The sequence below is a fragment of the Corvus kubaryi genome, unplaced genomic scaffold (genome assembly GCF_017639235.1).
Source record: "Corvus kubaryi isolate FWS band 111438036 unplaced genomic scaffold, C.kubaryi_AGA036_p1.0 37328, whole genome shotgun sequence".
NCBI lineage: Eukaryota > Metazoa > Chordata > Aves > Passeriformes > Corvidae > Corvus > Corvus kubaryi.
In genome coordinates, this window is record NW_024581106.1 from 1601310 (window position 1) to 1619272 (window position 17963).

At 39.4% G+C, this 17963-nt stretch overlaps 1 protein-coding gene across 4 annotated transcripts in view; it reads right to left on the reverse strand.

Moving 5' to 3' along the window:
* Window positions 1–1136: 1136 nt before the first annotated feature.
* Window positions 1137–17963, reverse strand: part of SLAIN1 (SLAIN motif family member 1) — a 51134-nt gene continuing 34307 nt past the window's right edge. For all 4 annotated transcript variants that reach the window (XM_042029607.1, XM_042029606.1, XM_042029604.1 and 1 more), the window contains 3 exons: window positions 8452–8616; window positions 6222–6513; window positions 1137–2234 (listed from right to left, as the gene is read on the reverse strand). In XM_042029607.1, coding sequence (XP_041885541.1) covers window positions 2159–2234; window positions 6222–6513; window positions 8452–8616 — 533 coding nt within the window. In that variant the 3' untranslated portion in view covers window positions 1137–2158. The remainder of the gene's footprint in view (window positions 2235–6221; window positions 6514–8451; window positions 8617–17963) is intronic.

Genomic DNA, 17963 nt, shown 5'->3' on the forward strand with positions numbered 1-17963 from the left:
GAAAAACAACTGCATCTTCTCAAAGAGCTCGTAATCTTTTCAGAGGAAAACAGAAGAGCTTTAGCTACCAAAAAGAAAATATTTTCCAAGTATATACTGCCCTCCTGTGTACAACTCAGTATTAGATCCAACAGCTGCAACCTACTTCAAAAACTGAAAATAATGTGGTGCTGTGGTGTCCCAGATAATGTAGGAACAGTGGTAAAATCCTGGCACTATGGGAACAGATTGAACAGACAGCTCAGGCCAGGGCTGTCATCAATGAGAAACTACTGCCATGGGCCTCCATCAATCTTTTATGAAGGAGATCATGCTGGATCCCTAGCATCAGAAGCCATGAGAGCTGCAGGAACTCCTTCTCACAGACCAAAGGCAAAGCACCCCCACGCTGCCTCTGAACCCCACCACTACCAGATATTGCCCACAAATGACTGACTTCTTTAACTAGAAGTAATTTCTTCCAATTAAAGCTTCTAATGAACAATTTGAGTCTGGCATACTCCTGCTTAAATACTTACCTGTGCAGAGGTAATTTCTTTTTTTGAGTATTCTTGATACCTTCTTCAACAGCTCTGCTCTTTTAGAAAAAAAAAAAAAAAAAAAGGATTTTAACTGTATTGAAAGAACTTCACTGTGAAAAATTAACTGTCTATCTCTATTAAACAATGCTATGCTGTGCAGGGATCCTACTGCACTAGTACACATCGCTTCTCAGTGTAATGAAAGTTTTACTCACCACTAAATACTTTCCCTTTGCTTTTTATTTTACCTTTCCCTTTTTAGAAAAGCAGGTCCTCAAGCAACTGTGGAGCAAAACTGAGAGCAAATTCATAGCCACAGTGAATGGTACACAATTCTGTTTCCAACTGCAAGTCACATTTGCACTAGCACACTTTCAACATGAAATTGAAAAAGTCTCTTAAGATCATACTAAGATTGATTTGAAAATAATATATATTTGTCTTCTAGGCATACCATGGCCTTCTAACGCAATTAAGATTTTTTTCAGGTAATTCAGTTACTATTTGCAAAAATCCAGCACAGTCTTTACAAAAACTAAGTAAAAACTTCAGGAGCTAAGTCGATGTGAGTAGCAAAGTTCTGACAATGTTTACATTGCACACTGAAGAAGAGCATTATTGCTGAAATAGATTCTTTATTTCCTGAAACATTCCAAAACAGCAGTATACACAGTTGTAATCAAATATTAAGTCATATGCCATTATAAGAAAGCATTGATTAGTGCAACTGGATTTTGTAAAAGATCTATCAAAAAGATTTGCATTAAAACTCATTTTCCATAAGCAACTGTTAATAAAACATTACAATTTTATTCTTTGTAATAAAGTACTGAAAATCAACAGTAGTTTTAATGATCATTGTACCTTTGTAAGTGCAACGTGATTTATGCTGCCATTTTAAATACAAAACACTATGACAATAAATTAACAATTCAACACATGGTGATAGACCAACAAAAACCATGCTGACCCAGCTGGATGACAATTTCCAGTGAATGCTACCTTTTTTTTTGTGCTTCTGCAACATAAATATACTGCTTGGTATTGCCAATGGTAAGATTTTCTAAGATATGTTCCTAGAGCTAAAAAAGTACATTACCCCAAAAATATTATTTATGGCACAGAAAAAGTTAAATTAGCTCTCTGTAGTTCAAGGTTCAGGCAAGTTTAAATGAACGTAAGTATACAAAATAAAATGTATTGAAAACACTAGAAAAAAATTCAAGCACATACATAAGTACCCCAAAATTCCAAATAAAATGCATGATGCCTTTACACTGAATAAATTATCTCAGAACTTCAGTACGGCAAAGCTGCCCAAAAGGAAAATCTCCTAGTTCCTTCCAAGGAAATATTCTGGTATTTTTCACACATGTAATACTTTCTTCAGTTCCAAATGCCAACACTGCCATTGTTAGTCTGATAACAATGCAGCTGTTCAGGTAACTGATTAAGTGCAACATTAGTATTTGATAAGATGCTCATTTTTTAAAAATGACATGGCATTGTAGATGGTTACAGATTAAGATCCTGGGCAAAATAATACTGCATGACCCTCCTTTTCCAAATCATTGTTACCCAGCCAGCTGGGTAATGAAATTCACACTGTGTTTTCCACTGTTGAGGGGCAACCTTCATCAATAGCAGCCGTCTCTCCAGTTCCCATCCCGCATCGTGCTCAGTGACGACAGTGGCTTTGGAGGCTGAAGGAAACTGTATTAACCAAATGACAGGGGAAAAAAGAAAGGAAAATGAAGTCATATCTCCTGTGAAAGATCAAGGTAAAAGACATAATTTACTTCTGCAGTGACAACGGCTTTGGGGCTTGCTCAGAGATATCACTCTGGTATACTTCTGGCTACACATAAATGCATATGTAAAGATCTATGGTGAAATTAAGGCCACTTCCAGTGAGAAGAGCATGAAAGATTTGTAAAAAGGAATTGAGAGAATAATTGTAATCATGCATGAGATGCCTCTAAACGGCAAGATTTGGTTTTTCAGGGCTAAAGACAATAAAAACATATTTTTGTCACTATAGGCAGCGGAGATCTAATGGGAAACACTTTCCAGAAAGCTATCGTGCTCAGCACGCATGAAAAACCAGCAGTTTATAAAAATACTGTGCAAACAGCGACGAATTTTATCGGTTGAAGAACTCCACCGAATTCTGCTCCAGACCCTCTTTCCAGGACATGTGACAATGTGTTTCCAGAGCCATGGGTTCAAGCACTATGACTCCTGACAGGAACTCACCATCCTCTGTGTCCCCACCCTCACACCTGGGCTGCATCTCCCACTCATCAATGAGGACTTCTAAAATACTTCCTGACCATTATCCAAACCCTCCAGCTACTACTGAGGCAACCATTTCAAGTAAAACTACAAAAAGGAAAAACAACCACATGACTTGATCTAACTGCCAGTTCACTGGTAACACAGCAGGCTCTATCTCTGATTCGCCACGTGATGTAATTTTGTCACACCACAGTTTGCTGAAAAAAATGTTTCAATTTTGTGAAACTATTACATATAAAAGCAGATCTCAAGCCTTGTTTTCACACTACTCTGCTTTTGCAGTAAGTTACTTATGCCTCCTTTCCCTTCCAAATGCTTTTTACTGTAAAAAGGCAGAGGTATCTTGTGAAGCAGGCAGCCAGTCAACTCTCAGAGCAGCTCCAACTCTCTGCTACAACTGCTTTTTAAGTAGCAAAAACACTACTTAAATAAAAATAGTTGGTTAAACTTAGATTCAGCCAAGCTGCTTTTGTGCAGCTCCACTTTGGTGCAGCATCACTTATCTTTGATACAAATCCAGTTACTTGTGACTAAGAACATAATCTGCCTCTGCTATTTTCTGCAACTGCTGCTTTGTTTCCAGAAAAAAAAAGAAGCAAGTATGTTTAATAATGTTCAAAAAAACCCCAAATCAGGGCAAAAAAAAGGAGAATAATTAGCTAACTTGAAAATAATTCTAATACTGCTATGTATCCAGAGGTGAATCTCTGCTACAGGGCACTGACAGAAAAATGTGCCAGCACTGAAAACCATTTCAAACAAGCACAAGCTGTAGGTATCACATTACACTGTTTGAGACAACAGAGTTTTGGAGGGATTGTAGTGCATTTCTACTTTTCCATCACCAGCTGGATAGCAGTGACTGGCTCCAGTGCAAGGCAGCAGGAACAAGCAAGCCCTGGCTCCACAGGTATGCTTACATTCCTGCCACAGTTGTGTGTGGTGTGTGGCATGATCCAGACCCTGAGCTGCTGACTGACTTTCTGGCTTTAGCTGGAACCTGCCTCACCACTGTGGACTTGTCTGGAAACTGGGAGTGTTGCCTGACCCTGATCACCATCAGCGCTGCTCTAGGCTGGGCACTGCAGGGCAGCCCAGCTGTCCCACTCGGCTCCCTGCTCACCCTGCCCTAAGGGAAGGTGCCCCCACTGCCCCTCACACTGCACAAGGCTAAAACACAGAGAACTGGAAGGTGGGGTCTGCAAGAAGCCCTGAGATTGGAGTTGGAAAGGGCTGAGGGTTGTGTGGATCCACTCAACAGGAGAAAGAAAAAGGTGCTGTCTGACTTCTAAGGCTAAGAAGAGATGGATTGTACCATCACAGTTTCTTTACACTCCTTGAATCTTGGAGGATAAGGAGAAAAGCAGTTAACATTTAGCCAAATTATTTATCTTGGCTATTTTAATTTTATATTAAAAAATATTAAAAGCATTCCCTCATCCAGTGTTTTATCCTATGCAGTAAATACTGAAGTTCCGTAACGGAACCCCAATATACTGTGTCTAAGAACCTATTTTAAGTACTAAAATACCACTAACCTGGCTACTTAACAGTCTGGCCAAAGGTAGGAAGACAGATTTGCTCTGAGTGTGCACTTCTCCCTGAACATCTGATTTATTTAAAAAAAACCAACATACCTGTTCTATTTTTAATCAGGTCATGACTAAAAACACTATTTAAGTGTGAAAGAAGCTAGACTCAAACTGATAATCATTCATAATCTAATACCATTCATTAGAAATTAACACAGTGAAAAAAACTGACAAGTGAATTCCTTCCAAGAAAAGTCTGTACGAACTGAAATTGCCTGTATTTTTCCTAATGAATCAATAAAATTAAACGAGGGTGTTAAAGAACTGGAGGCTGAGCTCCAGTCTTTTTGACTGAGCTTTGCTTTTCAAGTCCTGGGAACTCTTCATTCCCACAGTGCAAAGATCATCCATCTTCAAACTACCACTGTTTTGGCTCTATGGCATAGGATGCTGCTAAAGTACATTTGAAGGAAAGGAGACAGGAGCCCAGACTTTCTGGACTGTAAATAGCTTTGTTACTAATTTGAATCAGCTTCTAATAAAAACACTGTTGAGAGTACAGTGTCTCACCCTCCCACTGAAACCTCTTAATTCTGTTTTTCTTTAATACTGTCTGTTGTATGAGAAGTTACAAAATAGCAAGGGACTGGTCTTCATGACCCAGAAAGGCTTCCTCACATGTTGCTATGAAAGATTTAAGAGCTCTGGAGAAGAACATGAAGTGAAGGAAAGGAAAAAGAAAAAAGGAAAGAAAACCCTCAGCTATAAAGAACTCTAACTGAGAGAGATCCAGCTGAGAGTAAAGAAAGCTATAATAGAAATCTCATGGTACAGTCTTCATCAAAGAAGAAACCTGACGGCTCTTTATCAAAGTTTCACCACAGTTGGTCAAAATCTGTTGTCAGTCACATCAGTATAATCCCCAAGTAGCTCAACCAAAGACAGAATGTGAACAATTGAACTTATTCTGGATCTAGCCAGTATGTAGTGAAAAGTACAAAAATGATGAGAGCTAAACAGTGACAGTTCATCCAGCAGACAATGAGGTGGTCACACAGCAGGCCCTCACAAGACGAGGGATGTTTGCAATGGGAAGAAATAGTTGGAGGAGTTAACTCAAGTTGAGAGAAGTTTATCCTTGACAAGACTTAATTCCTATTAATTACAGAACATGCAGCTAAGAGTTTAACTCCCAGCTATTACAAGGTGATTAAAACACAATCTCTTGCATCAAGCTTATTTTATTGTTTGATTTTAAAGTAATTAATTTGAAGATGAATTTATCATTTTTTTCCATGCAAAAAAATGCATTTGCTTAACAGTACAGCTTATTGCAACTATGTGATATTCTAGGATTCCCTGTGTGCCTATTGTCTCCCAGCTGGAATTGAAAAGATGTTCCAAGACTGTACTATCCAGGATATTTCCTTCCTCCCAATGCTGTAATGGTACAACTTGCATTTGTACAGACTACTGCCATTTACAACAACAGGGACGCAGCTCTTTCTATCTGAGCACTCTAAGACTTGCTCATGCTGTGACACTGAAATAGCAGTAGGCAAAAGTCTGGGAGAAGGTAAGACACATCAGTTAATGATACGAGGTTTCCATTTGTTTGGATTTCTTACTGACAGGTGGCAAGCCATTCCTATTTACATGTGACTACACACTACCCATTATCACAGTTTACCAGGGGCTACCAGCATGCATTGTCCATCACTACTTCTGGCAAGCAATCTTGACCCATTCAGTGGCTCAGCACTGGGAGACAGAAACTTATGTTTTATAGCTTCATATTCAGGAGGTAAAAAAATTCCACAATTTAAGCCTAAGCCATCCACATAGAGACTGAGGCCCGTTGAACCCTCACCTTCGAACCGGCTGTGCAATTTTACTTCTGGGAATGCCACTCCCATTGACGGCCAGCGACGGTCTTGGAAGAGCACTGCGCCCTACAATGCCTTGACCAGCAGTCTTGTTTGGCATTGGGATCCCAGTGTTGGAATACAGCTGCGAGTTGCTGGACACTGGAATACTGCTGTTGTTACTACTCCCTTGTACAGTTGGGCTTACGTAGGCAGTAGCTTTGAGAGGCTGTCTGACAGACACTGGAAAATGTCCCACACTGTGAACTCGGTGTTGAAGCTGTCCTGGTGATGGAACTGTGAAGAGCGATGGAAAAGGAAGTAACAAGGTCACTATGCAACAAATAACACCAGGTAGTTATGCTCATTTCTAGATAGATCTGAATAAAGATAAACATATCATTACGCAATTTACTTCCTGATTACAAACTGCTGAAAAACCTCTTGGATCCAATACTGTATCGAGTAACAGTGCACTGAACTAAAATATCCCATTCCACCCCCATCCCTAAAAAAAATCCCAGTCCATCTTGATCCTTCTTTCTCCCCACAGAGATTAAATTAGCCATTATAAGCACATTAAATCCATCTACACACTTAGAGCTTTAAACTGGAGAAACTGCTGAAGGTATAAATTAGTCACTGTTAGATGATTTTGATTTTTGTAAGATGGCCTGTAACAACCACATCTTGTTCAAGCAACATTGCATTAAAGCATTATGAAGCATCACAGAAGTTTAAGCTTTGTGCATAAAAACAATAAAAAGGCTATAAAAGGTCTTGAATGTAACAGCATATTCAAAGGCTGATGTTATGCAAACTATAATTTTAAATCAATGCTATGAGCTCCAGAAGCTTTATATACAGATTTTTCTACCCAATCCTGCCCTCTGGTGTACATTTGGCATGCATCACTTTCCAAGTCCACGTATCAAAAGCAAACTGTCAAAAGCCTGAAGCATATAAACTAAGACACTACATTTAGAGCAACCCTTTTCCAAGTCTTTGAAAAAAGAGTATCTTTAAACCATTCAAAGACACAGGAAAAACTGCAAGGGAGTGACTCAGATTATACTGGCAATACATTGTTATGAAACAGTTATAACATAGCTCCTGAAATACTCCAGCACAGCTGCTTATCATAAATAGTTTTTTAAAACAGTATTTCAGGAAAATGGAATTTTATAAACACACGCATATACAAGAGCATGAACACGCAAATAAATAGGTATTTCTAAAATATTAAATAAAATTAAACTCTCAATGCACAACCATGAAAATCCATGTGGGAATCTGAACTGTTCCCATTCTCCTGTACAAGCAGGACAAAATACAGTAAAATAAAACCATCAGTCAAGAATATTTTTCAGAAAAGAGGCAATTTAATTGTTTTGAAGACATTTGTAACTTCTGCTCAAATTTGAAAGAAAAACACCCAAAAGAAAAGTTTTTGCCAACTTCTCCCTTCAAAATCTCACAAGAAATGGAGAGCATAAGTTAAATCCTTTCTTCCCAAATTCTTTTTTCCTCTTTTCTTCTGCCTGTGTCCAGTAACATCCACTTTTCCTATTTCCACTCAGAGAACCTCAGCTACAGTGCTAAAAAAGATGGGTTTGGATCTTGATCTATCTTGCTCAAGTTCTACATGATTCATCTACTAGATCAATACCCCCTCCATCCCCCCATCAAGAAGTCACTTAAATTAAACCAGTTACAGAGCAATTTAAATTCCCCCACTCAACAAGTATATTATACTTGAGAATATAACCCTCTGTTTACTGCATTTCCTCAGAAGAAAGTGGCTCAACTTCAGTAGGAGAGAGGTCATGTATTTTAAGACAATGTTTATACAGTGTACTGTACAACCAGCATTGTATAAATTACCAAGAAAAGCAGTTTTCAATTGTAGCATCAAAACTAAAAATGTCATCTCACATGAATTAATTGCATTTTTCGCGTTTCTACAACACTACTACTTATAAAAAATTCAGTTTTAATGCTGGCACAAGATGAATGGGCAAAGGAAAAAAAAGTGAAGAAATTCTCAATAACAAGACTGGCAGAACTTGCTTTCCAAAATGGAAACTTTGAAAATCCTGAGGTGTATTAAAATCTGGTGCAAAAGAACAGTTTGCTTTTAATTTTTCATAGAACAAAGGGTCAGTGACCGGGACATGTATTCTACTGCTTTATCGATCCCTTGCACGCAGCCAAAGAACACACACAGGTACTTACTACACGACTGCATCCTTGAAATCCCATTACTGGCTCCATGCAAATTGGAGTCAAAGCTCTGACTATTCCTCACAGTGACAGGAGAACCAGCAAAGCCAGCAGTACTGCTAATGGTGGGGGTACTTGGCATCCGAGTGAGGTTAGGCATGCTTCTGCGGAGTTTGTCTGGAGCAAAAGGAGACAACATCCATAATCAGGTCAGAATTTCCAAAGAACACAAGCCACCTCCATGTAATTTCTGTAGAAAATCAGAATTATAACAAACTATTTCAATAAAATGAGAGGTTTTGCTTTACCAGAAGAACATGAGTATGTTATTGACAGCCTTCAAATTGAACCATTATGACTACTGTAACAGCATGATTATTCACAATTTTAAAGACACCAACAGGCAGTACAGCTTCGGAACTGCAAGGATTTAAACAATGAATAATAATGAGTTTCACATAGATGTGTAAAGTAGGTCAGGTGAACCATGCCCTAAATGTGCCTGTTTCTTTGCAGTGAATACAAAAGCAAGTCTGCACTGGCAGACAGACACAGCTATTTATTCTGTGGATGTCTAAAGACAGGTAAGATAAATCCATCCTAAGTGACTGAAGTCTTGCTTTCAGGTGCCAATAAGATGCTAAATAACTCCATTCCGAACCTAACCTTGTTAGCATGTTAAGTTTCTGCAGGCAGCCACGTGCAAAACCTGCAAAGTCTTGATGCTGTTCAGTTGCTTGAAGCCCTGGGTTGATGTAAGAATTTTCAAATCTGGTGCTTCTCCCTCCTACTTCACTTGTGGTATCTGATTTAATAGGCATTTTCAGAATAGGCTTTTTTGTAGGGCTTTTCACAAAAATCAAGCTGCAAATGCGCCAAATATTTTCGGGGGGGTACAACAGCTAAGGCAAGTGTCTAAGAGGTCAAAGGACGTCTGCAACCCCACTCACACCAGTGCATTTGAAGAAAGAAACCAAAACCTTCCTGACATCTCAAGGCAGCTTCCCAACCATAACACCATCAGGTAGTCTAAGGGAAAACTCTTTTGGTCTCTTCTGCCGTTGGGCCAAAGGGAGATGACTCAGTTTTGTACAATCAGAAGAGACTGGCAAAAAGGCACAGACTGAAGGACCCGATCCTGTGACGTGACAGACTTCAGTAAAGCACTGCTGCGGGAAAACAGTGGGTATTTATTAAATTGTCACTGACAACATCACCAAGGTTTGCCTCTTGGCCAGGTTCAGAAACAAGCGCTGCGCCCTGCAGAGGTGGCTATGTCCCTCCTCATAGCATGGCCAGCACAGAGGCCACCAGCTGCTGTTCCTGACATAGGTCCCACTGGCTGGCAGTTGCCTGCCCTCTGCTCTTACACTGCAACAGAAAGCACAGCTATGCTTGTCTTGTAACAGCAGCTACAACTGCTCTCTCCCACAGAGAGCAGGGCATCTCCAGACTGATGTTTTGGTTTTATGCACAGGAACAACACAGCACCCTGCCTGGAACTGCTGGCATGGGTCGACCTCCTGGCTCATACAGGGCAAGTTCAGTTCACAGAAACAACAGATTTATTTAGAAATCTCTGTTGATCAGTCCACATAAATACACAACCTATTTAGCACCATCATTAGCTCCTCTAATCCTTAAAGCTGCTAACAAGTGGAAAGTAATAAGATGTGACAGTACAGTTCTACCTATACAAGTTCTTAGGACTCACTAACAGTAACTTCAATACATGTGATGCCTACATAACTCCAGCAACCTGTGTCAGAGAAAGGCTGTATCTATCTCCACCAGGAAAAGGAAATGTAAGGTTTGAATCCCTGGAAACTAGAGTACAGTCAAATCCTAATAAAGAACTACTGTATGGACGATCTTTCATTAAACGAGTCAGAATTGTGCTTCAGTGACTAATTACTGACAGTGGCAGACCAAAACTCTCAATGGTACAGCCATGAACATTAGCAAAGGGATTACCACTGTGGTGCAGCCAGGTACTAAGTATTAATATCAGTGATGTAACAATGATAGAACAGTTATCAGGCTTCCTAAACTGTCCTGGGGATGCAAACAATAGCACCCATACAGCTACCGTATGTATCTATTTCTAAAATAGTCAAGAATTTTGCAAACTGAAGAGGGAACTGTCACCCTGTAATGCAATCCTTGGGCAAGAGAGGCAAAAAAATCATGAATATGGAATGTCTGTAGCTACTGTTAATTCTGGAGTCCTAGCCTACCCTTTCAAAGTCCTAGGTGAAATCCTAATTCAACATTACAGAACTTGAGGAAAAAGAGCTTGAGCAGGATGATGGTAGGGAAGATGGCACTGCATAAAATTGCTTTTTTTAGTATCATTTAGTATCTTTGGACTCTACATGGTCTTCCACTCAGGGTCTGCATCAGCCACCCCAGCATTATTTGTGCCTTGAACTGTCCAGTGGATGCAGCTACAATAGCAGAAAAATAGGTACAGAAGTAGCTTGGATTTCCTCCATGTCTTGGGTGGCCACATGCCTCCTGTTCATTAGTCCCTTCTTGTTCCAGCAGTTTGCTCTGCTGCTGATTCATTCAGTCCTCAGGCAGCAGATTCCTGCTGCACCTGTAAATTCTCATCCATCAAGCAGCTGCGTTACTTCTTTGATGGGTCCTTGTGTCTGCTGAGATAAATGGCCCTGAAAAGCAATGAAAATACCAGGTCAGTTTTGTGTTTGGGGGAAAACCCAGAAATGTTCGCCTTGATGGCATTTTGCAGCTTTCATCTCCTTGGATGATGCATCCTCTTTCATCTCCTTCTTGAAGTTTGTTCTGTCACCTGCTTCCCTCCTAAGAACAGCAGAAATAGTCTTACAGATGTTTTGTTTGTACATGAAACACTGGCTCTTGCGAGCTTAATATATGGAAGCAGAAGGTGGGAATTATATGATTTTAATATTATTTCAGGCCACTGAGATGTGACTAGATATGAACTTGCTGGAAAATACGAGAAGAAAACAAAAATATTTTTCCAAGCTGCTTTCCTTTTCAGACCTCTTTGCTCTCCTAAGACTGATGAGAAAACGAATAGAGAGGAGAAGTAAAGGAGTAGAGATGTATTCTCAGCTGAGAATTCATTTGCTCATGTAGTCCTGTTTGTGATGAATGCTGGAATTTGCTACAGTTTCTGCTACCTCTTCTGCACTAATTTGCTTCAGTGGCAAACCTATAAAAATCATCAGTTGCTTGCAGTTTGTTTTGTTAGGAAGATGTGGATAGTAACACCAGTATGGGACTTCAAAGGACCTACACCTATTCAAGGAATTACTGGATGTGGCGCTTGATGCCATGGTCTAGTTGGCAAGGTGGTCATCAGTCAACTGGACTCGATCTCTAACAGCATCCACAGTTATTAGTGTGACCCACTACTGAGTCTCAACTATAATTTAGGTTGAAATGAATAGGGTGTTTAAGTAGAATGCAGCCATATAAAACATCACATATGTATCTTTGCCTTCCCCGGCCTTCTCCGAGATAAAATATCATGACCTACAGCCATTGACTTCTTGAGGTATTTGTAAGTGTGAAGAAAATTCAAGGATAGGTCATGCAAGGGGAGTTAATAATCAGCTCCTGGTTATTACCACCTTCTAAGAATAAATTATGCATATACACATGTGCTTGTCATTTCATGATCTTTCTCTAGGCAGCATACACTGCCCTTTCACATACCTGCAGTAGAATGAAACATCAAAAATTTCCTACTGCATGTTTACACTTTCCTCCATATGTGGCATCCATGCTGAATTAGCCCATTGCCTCTACAGCACAAGAAAAGGCCACCCCACAGCACAGATCATATTCACTACTGCTAAAAACAGGTCAAAAAGCAGGAAAAAGTGTCCCTTCTTTGTCAAACATTGCACAAAATTACAGTGAAGACAGCAGTTCGCCTCTCACCCAGCTGCTTCAGTTCTGATTTTTTGCCAGGAAGTTCTTCCACTGATACTATTTCTTCTCTGAAGTCAGCTCGGGATCAGTGGTCCAGCTTCCTTCTGGCAGGACACCAGAACAGGCAGCACCTGCCTTCTGTCTTCTGATCCCCTCACCGTTGGTGGCCGTCCCTGTTCCACTGCTCCTTTTTTTCCCTTTCCCTGACCTACTACTATCACCAGCCGAAGATTAATTCCATGTAGCACACAAGCAGACCTTGTCCTCGGAGCAAAGCTACCTCAGAAGAGGTACATTCTTGGTGGGAGGCCAGATGGGGACTTCTGCAGCAGTCCTTGGTCAGTATCATCTTCCATCTGCCAAAATGTCTCATCCAATGAGGTTCTCCTTACAAGGAGGGCTTATGTAGACTGTACAGTGAAGTGTCTTAAAACACATTTATTCCTTCACTGTTATTCTCTGCAAGTGTTGTCAGTGTTTTATTTGAACAAAAGGACTCCCAAACCTCACCAAAAGTGCAGGAGTGTGATACAATGAATCACTATTTGTGTCTCAGAGAAATCTGTATCACTGTTTGAGCTATGTTAGCAGTTCCTTACACATATTTAAATCCTTCACACAAATCCTGCAAATTCAATTCTGCCTTATCTGTATTGTAAAGTCAGGGTAAAACCATAAGGAAAAAACCCATGCTTCTTGATTTTAATATTATGTAGACATTCAGAGTGCATTCTGAAATCCTTAAACTTGTAGACTCTATTACAACTTCACTTCACTGGATTAATTTCTCTTCCTCATCTGTGAAGACTTGAGATGAGTATCTGCATTATATTTGTTATAATTATAACATTTGTGACATCCCAAATACACCAGGGTCTTTTTAAAGGTCTGTGGAATCATCAGCTGATACAGCAGAGACATCAGTGTGTAAAAACACAAATACAGACTAAAGCAAGTCCTTCAGGTAAGTGAGTGATGCCATTCTCAGTATTGTCAATACCTACATTTTATTCAGAATTACTACTTTACCTCGTCCTGGCTTCACAGGAATATGTCTCTCACCACAGATAGTTAAGAGCCGATTAAAGATTTTTCCACTAGCCTTCTATGAGTTCCCCACTGATCACTATCCTCAATATAATGCAAAGGTGGCAACATTAAGATTATTTTCCTCATTTTCTGTCATAAAGTCTGCAACAATTTCCTAGAGAGAATTTTTCCTTTCTTACCAAGCAAGAGAGATTCTGAACAGAAAACACTTCATAAGTCTATGCTGAACCCATATCTAAACACACTGTACTGCCCTTGAAATGCTGCTCTTCTATGGTGTCTGGAGTTTGCTTGGAAAACCCAAACAACAAACAGAAACCACATTTGCAGCTTTCAAACTGAGGCAACAGCCAATGATGTCCATAATATTTTCAAAGTGTAGGCAAGAAAGTAACTCATAACTATTAATTTCTGGAAAATAAAAGCAAAGTTTTTCAAGTGAATGGCATCTGTGGCCTGTTTATGAAGGTATAAACGAACTTAAAAACTTAGCTAAAAACCAAGCTAAAAATCAACATGAAAAGCTAATGGAAAATATTTATTAAGATTAACCAGATTGAATGCATTGCTACACCATGAACCACGTATTATTCATCCACCTTCTCACTGTATTATAATAAACTCCTTCTTTACCTGGAATAATTTGTCCAAAGTACAAAGTTTCCAATTTTCACATATCATAAAAATGTACACCTTAAAATGCACATAAAATAAGCGGTGCCAGGATAAAAGGTTGTGAGCAAGCTGCTCTCAAGATAGGGAAAGTGGGCCTGAACACAAGAAAATCAATCCTATTTTCAGTATCTTGTCTATCCTGGATTTTGATTACTCTGGATCATTTCACAGCACTATAGTTTACCATTACCTGTGGTTTCAGAAAATCGGAAATATAAAGGGCAAAAATACTAACAGCTATTAAAAATTAATAAAATTACTGAACAAAAATAAAATGTATTTTTAAAAAGTTAAAGTGACAGCAGGTACTTTTGCATCAAAGTAACTAAAAGAATGTATATTTATGGACAACATAAAGCAGAAACCAGCTTGGTTTTATGACTTTCGGTGGTATTTCTTATATGAAAATTACTATATATAAAGTATTCTTGATATTAATAGTTAGCAGTGTTTTAAGTTGCTAACCAATAACTTCTTCAAATTAGACTAAGGGGAGAGAGATGTAAGCATAAATCTTTCCACTGCAAACATGTTAAAGGCTTTATTAAAGTATAAAACACACACTAACTAGACAAATTCACTTCAGCTAATTACAACCGGTACTCAAGAGGTGTTCACCTCCTGTCTCTTTCAGATCTTCTTTAAATTAACTATTTCTGACCCACCAACCAATTAAAAAATCCCTGAAAATCAGAATACCTTAAAAAGTTTACAAATGGAACTCTTCTGATGTAACTCATCATTACAGAAAATTCAGCTGATTTAGGAAGAGAGTGTAATTAAACAAGGAAAACAAAATTTCACACAAAGCTTATCTATTATTATATTCTTGCCAGAACTGGCAATAAAACCTACTAGAAAGCAAAGATAATACACAGACTCTACAGACAGTGGCTGTGAAAATGCTGTTTAAAAGGTAACAACAGGTACACCTACAGCCCATGCTACAAGTGGCCCCAGATACACTTTAAACATATTACAACATATTTCACATCTAAACATATTTAGATTGGCACACACCTGCCATTTTTGATAGCGTTTACCAGGAGCCATCCAGTACAGCAAGCTGCTGGGGACTGGCAGTAAATATGACTGGCACCATTCATTCAGACATGAGTGGGTTAAGGCAAGATAAAGAACCTGGACCTGAGAGTGGGGGCTACATGGTGTAGTGTGGTCCAGAAGTATGTAATTTTATCTTCAAATAGATGTACAGCAATTTAAAACAGGGCCGTGTGTCAATTTTACAGCAAGGGCAGCACTTTGCTACAATACGCTGCCAAGAACAATGTATGAGCTCAAAAGCATAGCTTCCAACACAGCTGGAAAACACCTGAGAGACTGTTCTCAACCCCAGAAAAGGCAGAAGATCACCAGAGCAACAGAAATCTGCTACCTAAAATGGAACCCTGTGGATGGAGAACAAGCAGACCTTTGGCTATACTTAAGAGACCAGACATCTGGTGCACAGGTCAGTGCCTATGTGAAGGTACCTCATGCCACCTCAGAGATCCTGGGTTGTTTATGGAATCTAAACAGCACTGACACAGGGTGATGGTGAAGCCAAGGTGCATCAAAGTACCTCATGTAGCTATATGTGGGCAGCTGAATTAGACCCTTCATACAGAGGTGGGCATCCACATCTCAGCATTTAAATGTAGGTGCTTCTCATCAGGCAACCAATATTATACTCCTGGAGTAATTACTATTAGAGTTTTCCAGGTTTATCACACCTTCAGTATATTTTTTACAGGGCAGGTAATTAGGTACCTCAACTAGAGTACCATACCAAACATTATGAAAAGCAAGTAGGGCAGCATCCCTCAAACTATTTGCCTAAAGGCAAAAAATCGTAATTAAGCTAATACACGGACTAGTTTGAGGGAATATTGTGTCAAAGCTAAATACTGGGTTTTTTACCCCAGACTGAGTGTCAAAATTCAGCAGTTACTTGCTGCTTATTCTTCTTTTAAGAAGAGCTCTGTGAATGACCAGATGAAGCAGGGGCCAGACCCTTGACTGCACATACAAGAACGTAAGTGATCTCTCTGGGGGAAGACAGAGGAATAAAGATTTGGGAAGACTGTTGGAATGGCCAAGTCAGCACAGCACATGGTATTTTTGACAATTATTAATTATGGATCATGCTTTCCACATATACTGAAGGCAGAAACTGAAAGTTCAGTTCTTCCATCTTTCACACCCCTCCTTCTCAACTGGCTGGGTAAACTAACAGTGTGGAACACATAATCCATCACAGAGAGCTTCAGACAAATTCTTGTTTTGGAGTCTACCTCCATTTCAACGTGTAGGAATTCTTGAGACAATGAAATTGTTGCCAAGAAGGTATGTGCTAATAAGAAGATGTTGTAATACTACGAAGACATACTCAATACAGTGAACACTTGACTCCTTATCTCCTTGTCTGCCAAAAAACACAGCCAAAGTAAAATGTTTCTCACCATCAGTATTTGCCACTTACATGGATCAGAGCTGCATGTGTTACAGGCTGAAGGTGTGGAAGCTGAGGAGATAATTCCCTTCTAAAGACAGTGACTATTATAGCACTGTTTGTCGTTCCTGGAAACAGGTAACTGCAGTCACATGTCCAACTTCTGGGTGATGCCAAACACATTATCCTCAGAGTTCTTGAGAAAAACGTCAACCAGGTAATAAAATTGGTGGTGTTTTACATTTATACACTTTGTAGTTAATAAACTAGGAGTCTAGTGTTTTTAGTGCCTTAAAGGTTTCCATGCCATTCCATGCAGGAAATTCAGTGCTTAAGTTCCACTGACATGAAATATCCATGCCTTTCCATGCAGGAAATCCAATGCTTAACTTCCATTGACGTGAAACATGAAAAAATTATTTAAAACACATTTGGGAGCCACATAAAAGCATGGCAACAACACATCATTCTCTTATTCCTGAACAAAAATGCCCCAAAGCCTTCCTTTCTATCTCCCAACATTTCTGCAAGCCCAGCATTACTGTCCCATTCTTGTACCTCCCTGACAAGAAAAGCAACATTAAAATTAATATGGCACAAATGCTGTACTAACAGACACCCACGCTGCTCTACCCTCTGTTAACATCACCTCTCCTTCTATACTGCCACTTGTCAATTATACTTCCATGCCATTACTTTGAATAGAAATGGTTTGGGCACCAACCTGTCATGTCTCATTTTTCAGAAAAGCAACATGCATATATACCTGTAGCACCAAAAATAGCAACTATATGTTGTTTTGAACAACACATTTATTTCCTTGCCCAAGGGCGAGCTGTAATCTGTAATGTTACATACAAAACCCTGGCTGGAAATGGACTGTTTAGAATTAACTTGGGGGGAAGACCCAAGGTATAGGAAAGTAAAATGCAGCAGAAAGAAGAAAATTGTGATTATAGTAAGGAAAGAAAAGAAGTAAAGAGCAATAATGGAGGGTAATTTAAACAGTGAGTAAGCACTGAGAGACAAATGTTCCAGACCCTAGAACATATCTCAAATGCAGTATGAAAAAGCAGCAATGTCTCAGGATAGTTTGGGAGTGACATTATCTCCCAACTACTTTAACAATCAGCCCCTATAAGATCTGGAACAGAAGCAAGGTGTCATAAGCACCCCTCACAGCACAGCTGCATTAACAGCAAACTCAGGAATAAGAAAGAAAATGAAAATCTGAAAACCCTGATCTGTATTTTACTGCATCCACAATGGACATGTGTACATTAAGCTTGAAAGCCCCAGAGGTTCTTCTAACCGACTATTAGCCTGCTAAAACATGCTCTTCTTTACTTCCTGTTTCTTTCTTCATTTGTGGTCAACTTTGCAGCATTTTAAAACAGACTAAAGCAACAGCTTTCATGACCAG